Raw genomic sequence first — 19,442 nt, forward strand, 5'->3', positions numbered from 1 at the left:
CGATGTTTTTAACAAAAAAAAAGGGACCAACTTTATTTTGAGCGTAACCCGCTTAGTTTTAATGCTAATGTTAAAAAAGAAACTTTTTTAACAAAACAAAACTAAAGATTTTTTAAATATTTTCAAAAAGTTTTAATGAGTTTTTCTCGAAAATGCTTAATTTTTGGTTCTTTCACGTTGAAATATTCGATTTGGAATTTGACAAATAAAAACCTACTTTTCATGAGGTACAACTCCGCTTCTTCTGGGTCTACAGACTTCATAAGTACAGTTAGTTTACTGTTATATAAGCTATATTTTTGTTAAGAATATTTTTTTTTCGATGAAATACTTAGTATTTGATTTATTTGTAAAAAAACGTGGTTTTTACTTTAAAGAATAAACATTTTCACTCGCAAATAACTTAAAATCTATTGACGTAGTAAAAAACTTTATAAAATAAAAGTTGCTTAGAGGTAGTCAAATTATGCACTTCCGGACTTATTTTGAACGTTTTTTTTGTAAAAAAAAAATGTGAAGTAGAGGGTAAAAGGAACTTAAATCCAAATGTTCAAGCAAATCTGTCGTGACGAGGAAAATTACCTTCGCTACAAAACTACATTCGCACAATAAAAAAGTGATGTCCACAAATTTTAAGTTGAAAAATTCATATTTAAAATATAAAATTGGTTAGAAAAAATACAACTACAACATTATCAGCTTCTGTAATACAAGTAGATATTATTTATTTTAACAAAAATATTTTGACAGATATATTTAACGTTTATTTGATTCAAAGTATACTTGATATTTTAATGTTTGTATCTAAATTCAGATATAACTCTTATTTTTACAAAAACATTTAATAAAAATCAGCAAAAACTTGAAATCTATACTTCTATATCTGCAAAACGAAACATGTCAGGTATATACCTACAATCTTATACCACAAGAAACGTTGTAATATTTTATACAAAATACAAATATTAATATACAGGGTGTTCCATTGTAACGTTATAGATGTAATATGTTTGTTATTTTTATTCAAATAAATATTAATTATAAATTTCTTTTGATTATATTCATTTGTTGCATACTTTTTGTTTTGTTTTACCATTCTTCTAAAAATAGTTGGCGCTCAACTCAGTATATTTCCCGTATTCTACTCCAGTCTATTCTACGCCATACATATATAAACTGTTTATGATGTCTATGCTCTACTCACAAGTCGATACAAGATATTTATCAGTCGACAACTCTTGACTTCTGTCATGTCAGCTTCACTTCTAAATAATGGATGTGACAATGTTTTTTCTACATAATTTTTTTATTTAAAGTTGAATTTCTGCTCAAAAATTCATTTAAATTATTGAAATCTCGATTGGGTTTTTTGGCCTTATTTAAATTTTTGTCCATCTTTTTGGATGAAGACTTCCCGAACCATGTAGTTCCATAATACATAGGAAGTAGACTATAGTAGCATGGCATAAAAAACTTAACATCTGTCTGAAATTACAATCAATCTACATACTCAGTCTACATTCAAGCCAGCATCTGGAGCTAACAACCACAGTAACTACACTCAACAAATATCTACGTCCATCTACAACCCATCCAACAAGTGAAGCCAACAATTTGTCCAACAATAATGCCATAAGTATTATTTTCGCATTTTTATAAAGCTTAGGCCGGATTTTCTTTTCTTTTAATATTAAATTCATTTCCGTATAATAAATACGATTAACTAATATCCTGTTTTATTTGTCTCTAACAAACTCATTTTTCAGATTTGCATTTAAGATAGGACGTACCTACACTTCAGAGACTGAGTTAGGCAAAGCCTAAACAATTGGCTCTCAACGTTACTTGGAGGTTTATTGTTACACAATGGCTCCCAACTTTCTGATGGGTAGTTTTATTGTTATACCATTAAAAAAAATAAGAAAATTTTGTATTTGAAAATAGTGATCACACTGTATATTGTGTGGCTAGAAGTCAAAGATATTAAAGTATTTACCAGTATTCCAATAAAAGCGTAACTATTTCGAAAATTATTAACTTTAGACCTATAAAACCTTATACAAGTTCTTTATTTTTAAAAAATATATTTAAAAATACTTTAATGTATACGGTGTTCCATTAAAAAAAAACACAACTTTGATTCATTCCGTTGTTTCTACTGAGGGGTAGTTTAATTTTTACACTATTAAAAAAAATTTTGTATTTGAAAATAGTAATCACACTGTATATGATATGGCTAGAAGTCAAAGATATTAAATTATTTAAAAATGATACTACACTAGAAAATCATTGACATACTATTTAATTTTTATTTAGATAATAACAATAATTTAATTAAATTTAATATATATATATATATATATATATATATATATATATATATATATATATATATATATATATATATATATATATATATATATGTATATATATACAGATATATACCTATATATACATATATATATATACATATATATATATATATATATATATATATATATATATATATATATATATATATATTTTTATTTTTCTGTACACCGAGCCGGGGCTTGAACCCACATCCACTGAACCATTCGAGAGTGAAGCGAATGAGAATCGAGATAATATATATATATATATATATATATATATATATATATATATATATATATATATATGTATAATAACTTTTTATAAAGATAATAATCCAAAAATATTACCTGTTTTCTGTATGGAGCAATAACACCAATTTGATCTTCTTTAATCATCATTCCCCTTACTTTATTTGACATTAGTTTTGAAATATATTCCGCAGTCTGTTCAATTTCTTGGACATTATAGAAACTAAAAAAAAATTGAAAGCGCGTATTAAAAATTTAGTTTTCTAATTTTCCAGTTGCTCCAAGGTTTTTGAAAGGTAGTTAATATCTACAAACTCTTTTTAAGTTTAATACAAAAAAATTGTATTGAATAAAACACTTTATATTATATATAAAGAAATATTCTGTTCACGTAGTCTCCCCCAACTATTTTTGAAACCATAAAACTTCAATTAATTAACATTTTTTAGGCAACTGGACTAATATGCCTGTTCAAAATTTGTATGATATTCTAGTGATATAATCAAAAAAAAAATGGCAGATAGCATTATTTTGTATAGTTTTAAATGGGATCGTATTATTTAAAAGCTCTTTGCTTTGTCTTCTAAAGACTCTGTTGCGCTGTTTTAAAATAAAGATCGTTTTTTTGCACTTTTAAATATTATTCTTCATCCCTACTCAGTCATTTGTTTTGTGCATGGTTTTTCTCTGGTTATTATTTCGCAGTAAAATTACTTTCCAATTCTCTTGAGTATGTCTCCGATTATTTTCATTTAAACATTGTGAGGAACCAGACAGACATTTTTGAATATTAATGTTAAATTCAATTATTAAATGTGTTTAGAAAATGTAAAACAGAAAGTAAATTTATTATAGATATTGGGTATTTACACGTAGCTACGCGGAATTGTGTACTTATTTTTTAGTTAGTTATGTGCTGACACTATTCAAATGTAAAAATAAAATTTTGTTTACAATGTTTCAACCCGAGCTGGATTAAATTATAATTGTTAAGTTATATAATAAAGGACGAAAAAGTAGCATCTGTATTTTTAAAAAGTGCAACATGGAGAATAGGTTGGGTTAGCGTAGCATGAGCCCAACATCACATTTTCCATTAGAAAGTCTGATCTGAGTCACTTTTTCACGATGTAACCAGACATATTGAATTTTTCTTTTCTATTGTTTTAAATTAAAATATGGTTCATTTGATTTCCTTCTTCAATGATCTTGATATTATTCTATTTATTATTCATATTATGGCTTACGATCTTTTTGTGCTGGAAGCGTCATTATTGATTTTTTTACTATTACTGGGTTACATAGTAGTCATTCATTAGCATTAGTACTCATATTGCTGTGGATCGTTTCCATGACAGCTACATATATGTATATTTTTTCCTTTCCCTTTATAATGTTAATATCTCCTAGTATAACTTTTTTTTTTAAGTTTCATATGGATTATATTTTTGTCTTTTATTTTGCATGAAATATATATTTTTATTTTATTATTCCCTCATTTTCACTCATTATTATATCTACAGGTGTCCAATTAATTCGGCACTTATGAGAAGCTTTTTTATTTTTAGTTTTATAAAAACGGTTATTCTGTTCTGCATGTTTTAAAACATAAAAATACAATCATCAAATATTTAATTTTTTTAGTCATATACATCAAATATTAATTTTAACTTGATATATTAGTTTTGAATTCGTAAAATAAAACTTGAAAATATATAATAAGATATCCTAGTAGATTTAAAACTACAACTAACTTTAGTTCTTATTTAATTTTTGAAGTAGTTATATTACCTACGCCGCTGTTCAGTGTAGTAATTTAATTTAACTTTCTCTTTTACCGTTATTGCCATTTGTTTAGTATTTTTTTACTCTCGTCTAGGGAAAGCTTTTCTACCGTAATTGTGTGCCGACTATACTGGCGTTTCCCTTTACTTCCGTATGAAAAAATCGAGATATTTTCTCGAGAAAATAAGAAAAGAAAATATAGTAACTTTATTTAATTGGACTCCAAGTAATTGTTCAGTTTCAGATTATTGCAATATGTAAAAAAAAATTAAAACAATTTTAAGATAAAAACTGCAAAGTTTACCAATAAAACAATTATTTAAATAAAATGTTGTTAAGCGAGTGGATTGAGCAATACTCAATCGTAAATTCGCTGACACACATATACGCGCGCACATACACACACACACACACACTCACACACATACACACTACACACATACTACACACACATACAGTGTGTAAAAGCCAAATGGAATAAATTCATTATTTAGGTTACTGTACATATTTATAAAAAATCCCGAAACACGTCAAATTTAAATTATAACTTGACATTTTTTAACGTGAAAATTCAACCCCCTTAGAATGACAGGTACAACCCCCAATTTTTAAAATAGGAAGTATAGGCTTGTGATATATCGTTTGAAAGGTCTTTTCATTCTCCATTCAAAAATGTTGTCGCTTTCAAGTTTATTAAGATTAATTAAGATAAAATAAATTAAAATCATGTGGTTACCGAAATTCGCTAAAATATACTCAAAACTTATTTCCCGTTTAGGTCTTGATAATGAGAAAGTGAACAAAAACCATAGCAATGTGGTTTTTAGATGGTAACCATTAAAAAACTTTAAAGAATTTCCGTGGCAACGTTATTTTAACACGCATTAGTAAATTGTTTTATTTAAGTTGTCAGTATTTTAATTTAAGTAAAAAGTTCGTTCAATTCAATTCTGAAAAATGGTTAGATTAACGGAAATGCATAAAATAACAGTTTTACAAATGATTGGTTACGGAGATAACACCCGAACACAACAGGAAGTAACTCGCCTATTTCATGAGAAATTTCCTAATTTACCGTCTATATCCCAAGGAACAATAAGTAAAACAGAGAAGCAGTTTAGCGAGTTTGGTCATGTAAGGCAGATAAAAAAAGCAGCTGCCAATGCACTGAGTGATGAACTCAAATTAGATGTGTTGCTTGAGTTTCAGGAAAATCCACATACATCAAGTAGACAGGCATCCACTACATTCAATGCTAGCCATACATCGACAGTAGACATATTAAAAGAAAATAAATTGCATCCCTATAAGATACCTACTCAGGAGCTCATGGAAGACGATTTTGATAGGAGAACTTTTTTTTGTGAGCAAATGATGGACATGTTGGATAACAATATTATCCAATTAGAAGACGTTATGTTTTCTGATGAGTGTACTTTTTCACTTAACGGTCATGCTAATCGGCAAAATTGCCGCTACTGGGCCACGGAAAATCCTCACTGGATTTTCCGTGGTTCCGAAAAACCTCAATACCCTCAAAAGGTTAATGTTTGGGCAGGGATTGTAGGAAACAATATCATTGGTCCCTTTTTCATTGAGGGCAACTTGAATGGCAACAATTATTTGGCACTACTTCAAAATGATGTCATTCCAACGTTGGCAAATTTATATCCTGATCCAGGAAACCCTCAAGTTCCAGCGAATACGATATGGTTTTAGCAGGATGGAGCACCACCACATTACCAACTTAATGTCCGGCAGTACCTCGATACAATATTTCCCAATCGGTGGATAGGGAGGCGAGGATCGATTGAATGGCCAGCGCGATCACCTGATCTTACATTATTAGATTTCTTTTTATGGGGATATGTGAAGAGCCATGTGTACAAAACTAAACCTTCTGATTTAAATGACTTAAAAGAACAAATAACGCTTGCGATTAGGTCGATCACGCCTGTTATGTTAAATAATGTTAGAAGACAGTTTTATTTGAGATTAGGATGTTGCCAAGACGTTCGCGGTGAACATTTTGAACATCTACTTCATTAACATTCATAGTTCTTTTTCCTGTTCTACATTTTATTACGTTTTGCATTACATTTTACATTTTTAGCGAATTTCGGTAACCACATGATTTTAATTTATTTTATCTTAATTATTCTTAATAAACTTGAAAGCGACAAAATTTTTGAATGGAGAATGAAAAGACCTTTCAAACGATATATCACAAGCCTATACTTCCTATTTTAAAAATTGGGGGTTGTACCTGTCATTCTAAGGGGGTTGAAGGTAGGGGTTGCATTTTCACGTTAAAGAATGTCAAGTTATAATTTAAATTTGATGTGTTTCTGTATTTTTTATAAATATGTACAGTAACCTAAATAATGAATTTATTCCATTTGGCTTTTACACACTGTATATACACACACATACACACACATACACACCTATATACACATACACACGTACACACATACACACACATACACAAATTAGTATGGTCTCTTTTTTATATTTCCTTTGTAAATTTATTGTTTTTAAGTATTTTTGTCTAACATTTATTTTTCATTTATTTCTTCTATAATCAGGTATTTCTTGGATGTAGTGCTTAAGTAGTACTCTAATTCAAATAATTTACTTATTGCTCACCTTGGAGATGTCTTATCTCTTATGTCTTCACCTTCAACATTGTGGAAAATAATCGGAAACTTCTTATTTATAAGAATATCCGAATCGATGAACAAATCAGTAAATTCATTACCAGCTGCAATTAGCTCATTGTTATAAAATAATTTGCTTGATGGTTTAAGAATCGATTCATGGGATCTATAATTTCTGACTAATTTTGTTACACAACGGTTATCACACGAATTGGTTTCATTGTTAGAATATAATTCAGTGTAAATAAGTCTTTCTAGCATTGATTTGCCTAAAATAAACAAATTATTGTAAAAGATATTAGAATATGTATAATATAATAATTAAATAGATAAAATCGTTCTTAATGTTAAATGAAAAATATTCGTCTTTAGATTCAGTATCCTAAAATATTTTTTGATGATGGGACCTGATCTTGTATAACTTAACTTTATTCCAAAAAAGACGAACACTAAAATGTCATATTCTTTATATCCTGATCATATTCTGTATAACTTTATGAACTTTGGAAAGGTTTGTTTTATGCGAACAAGTAAATAGAACATGAGACGAATATGAACAATAGGTCATCAATTCGCCGAAAATGTTGACGTGGTTTGGCAAGGTTTGAGAGGTATCCGCACATTCGATCCAATATAATTTATATCGGATACACATTTGATGATTTTTACTTAAAATAAAAACTAAAAATAACATCGTATAAACAATAATATAAGTAAGTTAGTGTTTGATCGTTTTGTTTTATGTCTTAGTACTATTAGAAATTTGTCAGCCCATGGAGTAGAGGTATCTACATTGTAAAAATAGCGTGCGCCTCATCTTCTATACTATGGCATGCTGGACGAGCCATATAGTCTGTAGCCATCACCCCGAGGTATGAGCGGGAACACAAAGTGTATCAATACTCATACGCTTATAAAACGTACCTGGCGGATCATAAATGCTTTCACATTTTACTCTTTTTCAACTTGTCTTAAGTGAAATGTCTTTAATCTTTTCTATCAGCCTCTCTTGGGTAACTCTTGTTTCTTACGATTCCGAAGGGCTATTAGGTTTCCGAGGGCAGACGGGTCACTATATTTCCATCTACTACACACTCTAAAACTCGCCAACATGCTAGGGCGGCGCGGGGTTTAAATGCCAAATTTCCCCTCATGATGGATATATAACGTGTACGGCCCTCAGTCCCCGGCTTTTCCCATTTCCCTGGCCAAGGTGACGGTCAGAACAGAGTTGAAGCAGAGGGTACTAAGAATCACCGGAAAAGATCAGGTTACCATAACAAACAACAAATGCACATATGTGCCTATAACGTACAAACTCTTTCAACAGAAGCATCACCGATAGAATTGGAGGAAGAACTAAAACAGATAAAATGGGATATAGTCGGTATAAGCGAAGTTAAATAAAAATATGTTCCATTTCAGAGGAAACGAAGAATCATCTATCGGAGGAGTTGGTTTTTTAATCCATAAAAAATGGGCATTAAACATAATTACAATACAAAGTGTATGTATCAGAGCCATTTATGTTATTATTCAATTAAATTAAATATGCAAAATTAAAATTATACAGACTTACACGCCAACTACGAGCTACTTAAATGAGGAATATAATCTGCTATGGGAAACTTTGGATTTGGTGAGAAAAATGAGAGATGTAACAGGCTTCTGGACTTCTTACATCAGGAGAATTTCTTGTAATGAACTCATTCTTCAGAAAAAACACCCCAACGTAAGTGGACATAAAAAAGTCCGTACTAAACAACAAAAATTATATTGATCTCATAATATCAATCGGAAAGATATAGTTCAGGATGTAACATTTTTGAATGAATTTTGAACAGGGAGTTAACAATAATGATCCTCAAAAAGAAGAGTGGAAGATGGATGTTTCCACAAGATGTAACACTTTATAAAGGAAAAATTAAGACTAGTTTGGCTACACATGACATAGAGAATATCAGCATGAATCAAAGGAACAATAATATTATTCAGACATTAAAAGAACCTAAAAATAAATACTGTCTCCGTGCAAAAAAAACAAAAACCAAAAATTAAGTCACAGCATAAAACATCTTCGAGAGGAAAGAAGAAAACTTAGAGAAAATCAGGACCATAATAAACAAGAAATAAGAATCTTGAATAAGAAAATTAAAAATGTGATAAGAAAGGATCTGAGACGATACAATACAATGAAAATAATCAGAGTCATATAAGAAAACAAAAGCTTGATAGTACTCAGACATAACATGTCCATTAGAAGAAAAAACATCCACAAATTAAGAAATGAACAGGGGCAAATCATTGAGGATCGAGATAAAATTATTAACACTATAGTGAATTTTTTTAGACAACTATACAAAAAAAAAACAGCAATGTATTCGGAGTGAATCATTCCCAAGGATAATTAATCAGGGATATAAAATTTTACGGAACATTATAGCCAATGAAGTTCGAAGGCCAGTGCAAGAAATGAAAACCAATAAGTCCCCTGGAGGCGATGAAATAGTGGCAGATACCTTGAAAGTGGCTGGAAAAGAATTATAGCATGACTTTGCTAAAGTATTTACTAGATGTCCGCAGAAAGCAGTAACACCAACTCAGTGTTATAACGCAAAAATTATCCCATAATCCCATAGTTATAAACTATTTTCAAAAAAAAATCACGAAACGATTAGAAAATAAATTGGAATTTTATCAGCCCATAGAATAGGCGAGCTTTAGAAAAGGTTACGGAACAAACGATCACCTATTGGCCATCAAAAATATTATAGAAAAATGTATTGAATATAATAAATCACTAGCTTTAATATTTGTGGATTATAAAAATGCCTTTGACACCATAAATCAACAAAAAATGTTGGAAACCTTTACAGAATGCCCAATTGACTACCGGTATATAAATATATTAGATTGGGTAATTGTCACATTCAGAAATTTTCGATATAAAGTGGAGTACGTCAGGGGGACACCATATTATCGAAACTGTTCACTGCGCTTTTGGAATGTATATGTATACCTAGGTAACAAGATTTGTATGTTTAACAGATAACCAAACCGTTGAGCTTCTCCGTCGTATAAGACTGCCTTAGGTAGCCTTCGGCAAGTTGAACCACATTTTCAAAACGTCCGACATACCAATATGTCTTAAAAGAAAAACCTTTTATCAGTGTGTTTTATCAGTGTTGACTTACCGAGCGGAAACGTTGACTGTGACAATAAGAATAGTGAAAAAGATCCGTGTGGCTCAAAGGGCAATGGAGCGTTGCTATGTTGGGCGTTTCAATACGAGACAAGTTCCCAAACCGCCAGCTACGATGGAGATCAGGAGTGACTGATGCTGTAGAGAGAATAGCAACAATGAAGTGGAACTGGGAAAGTCACGTGGTTCGAATGACAGATAACGTATGGACAAAGCTGATACTAGAATGGAGACCAAGAGATGATGCCTACCGAAGCAGAGGTCGTCCACCAACATCTTGGATTGACGATCGAAAACGTTGACATGGGAATTGGAAGCAACCGGTACAAGATCGAAACAGACGGAAAATTATGAGGGAGATCTATGTCCAGCAGTAGACAAGTGAAGATTGAATGATGATGATGGTGATGATGATGATTCTTAGAGATACTCCTATTGAAATACTTTAAAAAACTTTGAGAATAAAGACACCTAGTGATGGTTAAATGAAGATCAAGAAAAAATAAAGCAGAAGAGGAAACTGTACAAACAGTAACAAAAAATAGGTCTGACACAGATCTTCATCGGATAAGAAAATACTAAGCAGACAAAGCGGACAAAATGTTGACGAAAAAAAAAAATATCAGGGTATTAAGTGTATCGGATACCTGTAATATATTGATTTCTCAATTAGTTTTAAATAATGCCAGCAATCTAATTTTATCAATAACAAATTGAAAGACAAAAGTATCCTATACTGAATCATATTGTAGATATATATCTAAAGAAATCCCATATTTACGGAGAGAGGAAGAGAGAAAGAAAAAGAGAGCTGCTGATAAAGATAAATGCGGGAGAAAAAGATGGTTTTAAATTTTGGCGAATAGAAAGCAAGAAAAAACAAAATACATGGGGAAGAGGATATTATTTAGTTACTTACCGTATCCGCAATATTCCGCAATTCCAGAATGAACCAATGGACCTAGTTGTTTGGGATCTCCAGCGAGTACTAATTGAGCAGTAACCACGCCTTCCTTTTCACTATTTGATGCAATCCCTGCAATTGGAATAAGTGTTTGCGTCTCTGTGGCATATCCACTTTCATCGATAAATATGTGCGAAAAATGATTGGAAGGAACTCCACCATTGACGAGCCTAAAATTTAATTTTAAGTTAACTAATTATTTAGATATAAAGGAATAATATGTATTAGGAAAACATTGGAAAATGCAGTCAATTTATTTTGGGCTAAACGTAAAACTCTTTGAGCTTAGTTATGTTTTCGGAAATTGTATTTCCTTTCTCAAGACAATCTAAAAATGAAAATTTACATTAAGATAAGCATAATATAAACAAAAAAACTTAATACTCGTGGTTAACTTGATTTTTTTATCCAAATCATTGACAACTGACCCTCATTTTGCAAATCAGTGGGTTGTGATCTGACTTGGTATCGGCTCCTGGGTATGTCTTGACTGATGTAATGCTGTTACGGAATCTTTTATTAATTATAATGTAATCTATTTGATTTCTGACTATGTGGCCTGGAGTATCTTGAGGTGATTTCCACGTGTATAATCTTCTATATGGGAGTTTGAAGTAAGTGTTAGTAATTACAAACTCTTTTTCTGATACAAATTCACTCAAGCCCAAACTGTCCTATGAATTCTCACGATTATCCCCTACCAATCTTGGCATTTAAATTACCCATAGTCAAGGTTATATCCTTTTTGTAAAGGTGTTTCAAGGTGTTGAATAATTCATTATAGAATGCTTTACTTATGTCGTCTGGTTTGTCAGCTGTAGAGGCATATACTTACCTGAATAATGTTAGTTGTTTTTGGATAGGTATCAAGTTAAAGGAGGAGCATACTTTCCGATATGGGTACAAAGTTTTTAAGATGTCTGGCAGTTTCTTGTATTTGGTTGGGGTTACCTAAATAATACATGTGATGATTGTTAATTTCACATTTCCCGGAGTTCGTCCATCTTATTTCGCTTATTCCCATGATATCTATTGATAGTCTATCCATCTCCTTGATTGTGAGTCTTACTGGCCTCGTATATTGTTTTAACATTCCATGTGCAGATCTTGAGCATTTTCTTTGCACTAGATTGGCAAGGTCTGTTGTCGACCGAGAAGACCTTGGCTGCTTGTGATTGCCCTTCTCTGCCGGATCTTGGTATCCGAATCCCATGATCAGTATTATCTTTTCTTTGACTAGTTATCCTATTGTTGATTATACTAGGGGTACTCTCCGAGTCTTTAATGCAGTGGTTCCCCGTTGCCTTCTGTATCTTTATGCCGTTGACCATTGTTAATAGGTTCCTAGGCCTTCAAGACCGATTTATCAATCTTAGGACCAAAAAGGTGCCTTTCACTTATCAGCTCATCCGCCCGGAGCCGTTGGCCAGTAAGTGGGGAGATTGCTTATACCGGCAATCACTCGGTCAATTTTTCACCATATCTGGCTACCCTCACTTAGTCTAGCCTGCAAACTAATGCAGTTGCCCAGGGTGTGTCACGTGGAGCCATAAGTCCATATGTGTCTTATGAAGACCAGTTATCAAAAACGATCTCCCGTCTATGACGCTCGATGTGGTTGTTCCGATAAAAGGTGCTACCTTTATAACACAACCCATACACCCCAAGTAGTGTAGTGAGTGTATTAAGACACCATAATTGCTGTTTCAATTGTATAACGTGTGGTTTAAGGTATGATGGTTTATGTCTTGTGTGTTATAATAAACTTGTCTGATAAACCCCTGAGCGTGAAAAGTGTTCTCCCTGTACAATCCTGAATAAATGAAAACTAATAGTTGTATGTAATTACGTGGCTAAAGGTTTTAAACCAAAGCTAAAATCTAAAAAAAAATCGCAAGTAAGTCCTTTTACCCTATGACGGCCGATATGCAATTAAGACATATGAACAGTGGGCCTCCAACGGTAGGGCGTTAATATTTAATTCCGATCGTTTGAAAAGTAAAAATATTTAGTTTCCTGTATTTTATGTTCAGTAATAATAATGGATTTTACTGTATCAAAGGCAAATAAAATAAATATAATATGTATATACACCTCTTGAGTGATCGGATGCATTATCCAACACTGTTATGGATGTTTTTTTTAACAAATTTTCTTCAAACCATTCTTCAAAATATATGCATCCATATTTCGAATACTAGAAATTATTTTTCGACATCCAATGTTCATCAAGGTGTCTATAAGCCTCTATTTTGCATAGAGTGAAAATTATACGAATGGTTTTACTTGCAGTAAAATTGTAAAATACTTACCAAGTTGCTGGTATGTCCAAATATGAATAAAATACATCCTAGACTTCACCTTTTGCAGACACTGTATTAAATATAACCTTGAAACAAATTGGCACTAATTAAGTTTTAAGTTTTCAGCAAATCAAAAGGTAGTGCAGTGTAGTGTAGTCCAGTGATTAATACCAAAGCTATTGAGAGTATGCAGTCCAGTAATTAGACCGAATGTACTTTATAGTTTAACTAAAACACACCACAAAGTCCCAACTGAATTCCTGAACCACTTTTTTGTTACTTTTTTTAGCAAACGATTTGTCTTATTCACTATCTGATATTTCACTATCAGAGCCGTCACTATTTAAATTGTCTATCCGAATAATTAGAGGCCAGACCTCATCTATAACTCGCTCGGTTTGAAAAGACTGAACGATTATATCTTCCGTATGTCTAATGCAATTTTGCCATTGTTCTGCCATTCTTTCCATAAACTAAGAACAGTAGCGTCATCTGTTGTTTTGGATGCATGTTGATCATAAAAATTTTTGGGTATACCCTAAACTAACTCAATTGCATTATAGTGGCAATGGTAAAGCGGAAGTCGAAGAACTTCATGGCCATATTTAAGAGCCATTTGGTCAGTAACAAATTTCTTTTGAATTTGGTTCTCTCCACACCTTTGAAGTAAATCGACTTTTAAAAATATGTCACTGTGATAAATTTTCTTTTCTGTCAACCACTTTATTTCTTCTTTTGTCCAGCTACTTGAAGGAAATCTTTCTTCTGCTCTTGAGTGGTCGGATGCATTATCCAACACTGTTATGGATGTTTTTTTAACAAATTTTCTTCAAACCATTCTTCAAAATATATGCATCCATATTTCCATGGTAATCAGCTGTATTCTTTGTGGACGAAAAAATTAAACTAGCGTCAGGAATAAAACTCTCATCATTTCCAGCATGAAGTATAATGTAGCGTTTATTATTACCGGAACGACTAGAAGAATAACATTTCGTCGTGCCATCTTGCCGGAATAATTTTTATATATTTCCTTTAGTGAAAATCTAAGTTTCATCTAAAAATGCAACTTGCCTCGAACTATCAGACGTTTTATTGTTCATGTATTTTCTTAAAAAATTCCACCGTTTTGAAACAACATTAGAGAGTTTACACAATACTTGTCTATTATTTCTCTTTTTATATCAAAAACCTAAATGTTTCAGCACTCTCCACAAACTTGTTAAACTAATATCACACAATTCCTTGTCTTTTATTTTTTGTAAAACAGCACTAATTGTTACATTTTCTTTGGCTTTATACATGTTATATATAATATCTATAATTGAAAGTTTAATTGATCTGAAGTTTTTGGATGTCGACGATTTCTCTTGTTTACTTTATTTATTTCATCCTCACTCATATTATTAATTCTTTGGAATGTCCTCTCTGAGTAACCGCAAGCATCGCATGTACGTTTTTCAACTGCCATAACAGATGTCAATGGGCCAATATTATTTTTTTCCAAATTGAAATAACTTCCGACTTTCAGAACTAAACGCCGTTATTCTGGAGATAACACTCTAAGTTTCGACTGTATTTTATTTCCTTCCAAATTACACATTTTACTTTAAAGTACCGCTTCACTACACTGCTATAAAAAAATAGGTGCTTCTATACATGTTTGAATTTGACCTACTTTGTCGATCACAGTGTCGTTAACAGAAAGATATTTTTAAATAAAAGAGGTTATTCTTTGTATGTGGGTATATTTTATTTTATAAAAAACCCTTAAAAGGGCAACATTACAAGCACGAACGTTTTCGGAACAACTGTTCCATCATCAGGTTAAAATGCAGGTTAACATGCCTGAGCCACCAAAATATTTGGGTAAAAACCCTTTAAATTGAAAAATGTTACCGAAGAATGTACATGATGTTTATAATATTATATGATGTTTAATATTTTAATTAGATTTTACTTCAGGTAACATACACCCATGCTTAAGTGAGTTCCAGTGTCCGGAGAGTACACCTCTTCAAACGGACTACGGTTGGCAACTGATCAGCTGAATCAGTTGCCAACCGTAGTCCGTTTGAAGAGGTGTACTCTCCGGACACTGGAACTCACTTAAGCATGGGTGTATGTTACCTGAAGTAAAATCTAATTAAAATATTAAACATCATATAATATTATAAACATCATGTACATTCTTCGGTAACATTTTTCAATTTAAAGGGTTTTTACCCAAATATTTTGGTGGCTCAGGCATGTTAACCTGCATTTTAACCTGATGATGGAACAGTTGTTCCGAAAACGTTCGTGCTTGTAATGTTGCCCTTTTAAGGGTTTTTTATAAAATAAAATATACCCACATACAAAGAATAACCTCTTTTGTTATACGTGGTATACAGCCAGCTACAGGAATTATTTTCCTTGTGGATTATATTTTTAAATAGCATGAATCATTTTTCAATGATTGTGTGGATTTAAGAAATACATTAACATTAACTAACAAATTTTTAAAGGAGTGTGTATAAAGGAGATTACAAATATTATGACACTTGGTACTCCTTATTTTTTAAATAATATGTTCTTGTAAAGGCATAACTTTGATTATTGGGTAAACCTACATTATACGATACATCAGAAGAAATTAAAAAAAAATACCATGCAGTAAATTCACTATTATAAATATTCCGTACTCGTACTATTGCAATAAAATATTGAAACCAATAAACGATAACTTGTTGAGCGGTGCTGATTGAAACAACAGAGCAGTAAAATGTTATTCATAAAGGTTATGTAAAATATATCGCCGCTTATCTGGTCCGCTAGCAATAAAGTTACCAGCATTTAATTGCAAAGCGGTCTTCTTAGGTGGAAAATACTTTATTAAAGAGTGGATTGCCGAGCCGTGCGTTCAGGCCGTATATATAACTTTATTTTATTTTTTATTTATTCCAAATATATTTTTATTTTAATTGAACCCATCACAAATTGTAGACAAAACGTCAGGTAGAAATAATTCCAGACCACAGCCCACAAACCAACAGAACAACGTAATATTACAAAACGCAGTCATTTACAGTAATATACTCGTATTTTCATATGAATGCATAAATTATATTAATATTGCATTAAGGTTATATAACTATAGCTGATATTATCACATACCTTGCACTTGTCACTATAGTTGTTAGCAAAACTCTGTACTTAAGCAATTCTTTCATAGATGGTTCGTAAAATACACCATGTTTGTCTAGATTTACAATATCTTCTATTCCCTGGAGTTCAGTTTTGTTATGAGCATAGGTGAACCCAATATATCTAAATATTTCGGTTTTGGGAATACTTTTCCTTAACCGTACAGCGACTTCGTTAGTTGCTGCGTTGGAAGGAGCACAAATTAATATTCTGGAGTTAGGATATTTTTTCCAAATCTGAAATAAAAGAATGATCTATAAATGATTTACACAATATGATTAAACTTTTAAAAATATTCAAAAACGCTTTAAATTACTCTTTACACTACCGTTGTGCGTAGAACCATGAGACCTTGTGGCCTTTGAATGAGAAACATTTTCAAAACACGATAATTGCAGCACACCATGCTAGAAACATGAAATGATGATACGAAATCTCCTGACTTTATGTTTCTTCGTATATATATATATATATATATATATATATATATATATATATATATATATATATATATATATATTATTTTCCGTTATATTAAAAGGTTTAAAGGGGTTGACTCACCTGATATACGGATTCCACTACTGTTATCGTTTTTCCGGTTCCTGGGGGACCAAAAATTATAAAGGGGCTGTTCCTACATATTACAATATTTTTTACTGCGAGTTTCTGTTCTTCATTCAAGATACTGTTAGAGAGGGCCCTTAAAAATTAAATAAACTTATTTTATCTAGGTGTAATTAAAAATCTTAAACAGAATACTTTGTTACCTACTACCTCACAATACTTATCAAAAATATTAAACTAAAAATCCAGCTAGAAACGTATATTGATAAATTAAAAGAGATTTTCATTGTGTTTCGTCAATTTTTGATGAGCTGTAGTTAATAAACTGTACTATTGCATCCATTTCAAGAAATGCACACATATTATTTGATATTACGTAATTTGTGTTTAATATATATATATATATATATATATATATATATATATATATATATATATATATATATATATATATATATATATATATATATATATATCTAAAGTATTTAACTAGTGAATTCAGAGGTTTAATCGGTCATTCAGGTTGGAAAATAAAAAAAGAAGTCAGCTACTTCATAAATTTATCGAAGACGTTTCGCTTTATATTTCTAAAGTTTCATCAGTTCTCTAAAATATAACAGATGACATAGAGTTTATAAGAAATACAGATGTTTATAGTTCATAACTTACCACTCAATATTTAGTATATTATCGATGTTATTATATCTACTGTAAACTTTACTGATTATTTAAAACTAACTAACAAAAACAAAACAAAAAACACACAAACTCTGCAAAAAATAATGTTCATATTCGTAGATACGAAAATTTAAAAATTTTTAAACGAACATTTGGCTTCATTTAGATGGTTCTCCACTGAAGGCAAACAAAGCTATATATGCAAATATATATATATATATATATATATATATATATATATATATATATAAAGACATGCAACCTCGCAAGTAAAAACAGAAAAAATAAAACTACAGAGAGGGGTTAGACAAAGATATTCTATCTCACCCAAGCTATTTACTTTAGCTCTAGGAGATATATTCCGAACGTTAGAATGGGGAAATAAAGGAGTGATGATAGACGGCGAAAACCTAAATCACCTGAGATTTGCCGATGATGTTGCGTTAATAGCAAAAGACAGATAAGAATTGCAGGAAATTCTATTAGACCTAAACACAAAATCATTAGAAATAGGACTAAACAAATCTAGCAAAAACTAAATATCTAGCAAAGCAATCTCTAGATTTAACTATGGACAATAATAATATAGAAACGATTGAGTCACATATACTTAGGATAAAAAATTGAATTAACAAGGCCTAACATAAACGCTGACTTAAATAGAAGATGTTCCTTAGCATGGAGAGCATTTGGAAGATTACAAACAGTTTTTAAATCAAACTTACCAAATACTTTTAAAGCAAAACAACAACCTAGTCCACAAACTTCAAGTGACTCAGGGAGCTATAGAACCAAGAATGCTCAACATTAAGCTCAGCGATCGCAAGTCCAATGAAGAAATAAGAAGACGAACAAAAGTTACATATGTAATCCAAAATATTGACATGTTAACATGGAACTGTCAGGACACATAGGGATAATGGAAGACAACCGATGGACGCAGCAAATTATTGAATGGCAACCAAGAGCCACCAATAAGAGGCAGATCTAAAACCACGTAAAGTAATGACATCAAGGTTATTTTAACGCATAACTTTTTTGTTTTTACGTTTTGGGCATTCGTGATACCAGATTATTAAATTTTTAGTTATTCTAGTACTAAAAGGTACTCTTACTCTAAGTCGATGGGATACATGGTTTTCTAGAAAAATCGATTTGATAATTTTTCGTTTTTTCGTCATGAAAGTTAAATTAATATTTTTTGCACCAGTTGGCCGTGATCTGTCAACAGAAGTATAACTTACGTTTTACATTGTCAAATTGTGGTTAGTTCGTGAAGTTTATCTTTTATTTTTTTACTTTGTGGCATTCAAATATAATAATTTCTTTTGCTAATGAGGAATACGCTGATATGCTTTAGTTTATGGCGAAATGAGATGTAATGCTCGAGCAGCGCAACGTAGATACCCTGAAAAATTTCCCAATCATGATCTTACTTACTCAACATTGGCAGCTCTTCATCAACGATTAAGAGAAACAAGTTCAGTGGTCCCAAAA

The 19,442-nt window shown here is 31.3% G+C and overlaps 1 protein-coding gene across 1 annotated transcript in view; it reads right to left on the minus strand.

Annotated features, from left to right (window-relative positions):
- Positions 1-19,442, minus strand: part of LOC140439813 (putative helicase mov-10-B.1) — a 93,276-nt gene that overhangs the window by 10,275 nt on the left and 63,559 nt on the right. Inside the window, exons 9-13 of the mRNA XM_072529964.1 lie at positions 17,265-17,403; positions 16,674-16,939; positions 11,170-11,384; positions 7,038-7,317; positions 2,703-2,826 (exon numbers count right to left, since the gene is read on the minus strand). Coding sequence (XP_072386065.1) covers positions 2,703-2,826; positions 7,038-7,317; positions 11,170-11,384; positions 16,674-16,939; positions 17,265-17,403 — 1,024 coding nt within the window. The remainder of the gene's footprint in view (positions 1-2,702; positions 2,827-7,037; positions 7,318-11,169; positions 11,385-16,673; positions 16,940-17,264; positions 17,404-19,442) is intronic.

The sequence above is a fragment of the Diabrotica undecimpunctata genome, chromosome 4 (assembly GCF_040954645.1).
Source record: "Diabrotica undecimpunctata isolate CICGRU chromosome 4, icDiaUnde3, whole genome shotgun sequence".
Lineage (NCBI taxonomy): Eukaryota > Metazoa > Arthropoda > Insecta > Coleoptera > Chrysomelidae > Diabrotica > Diabrotica undecimpunctata.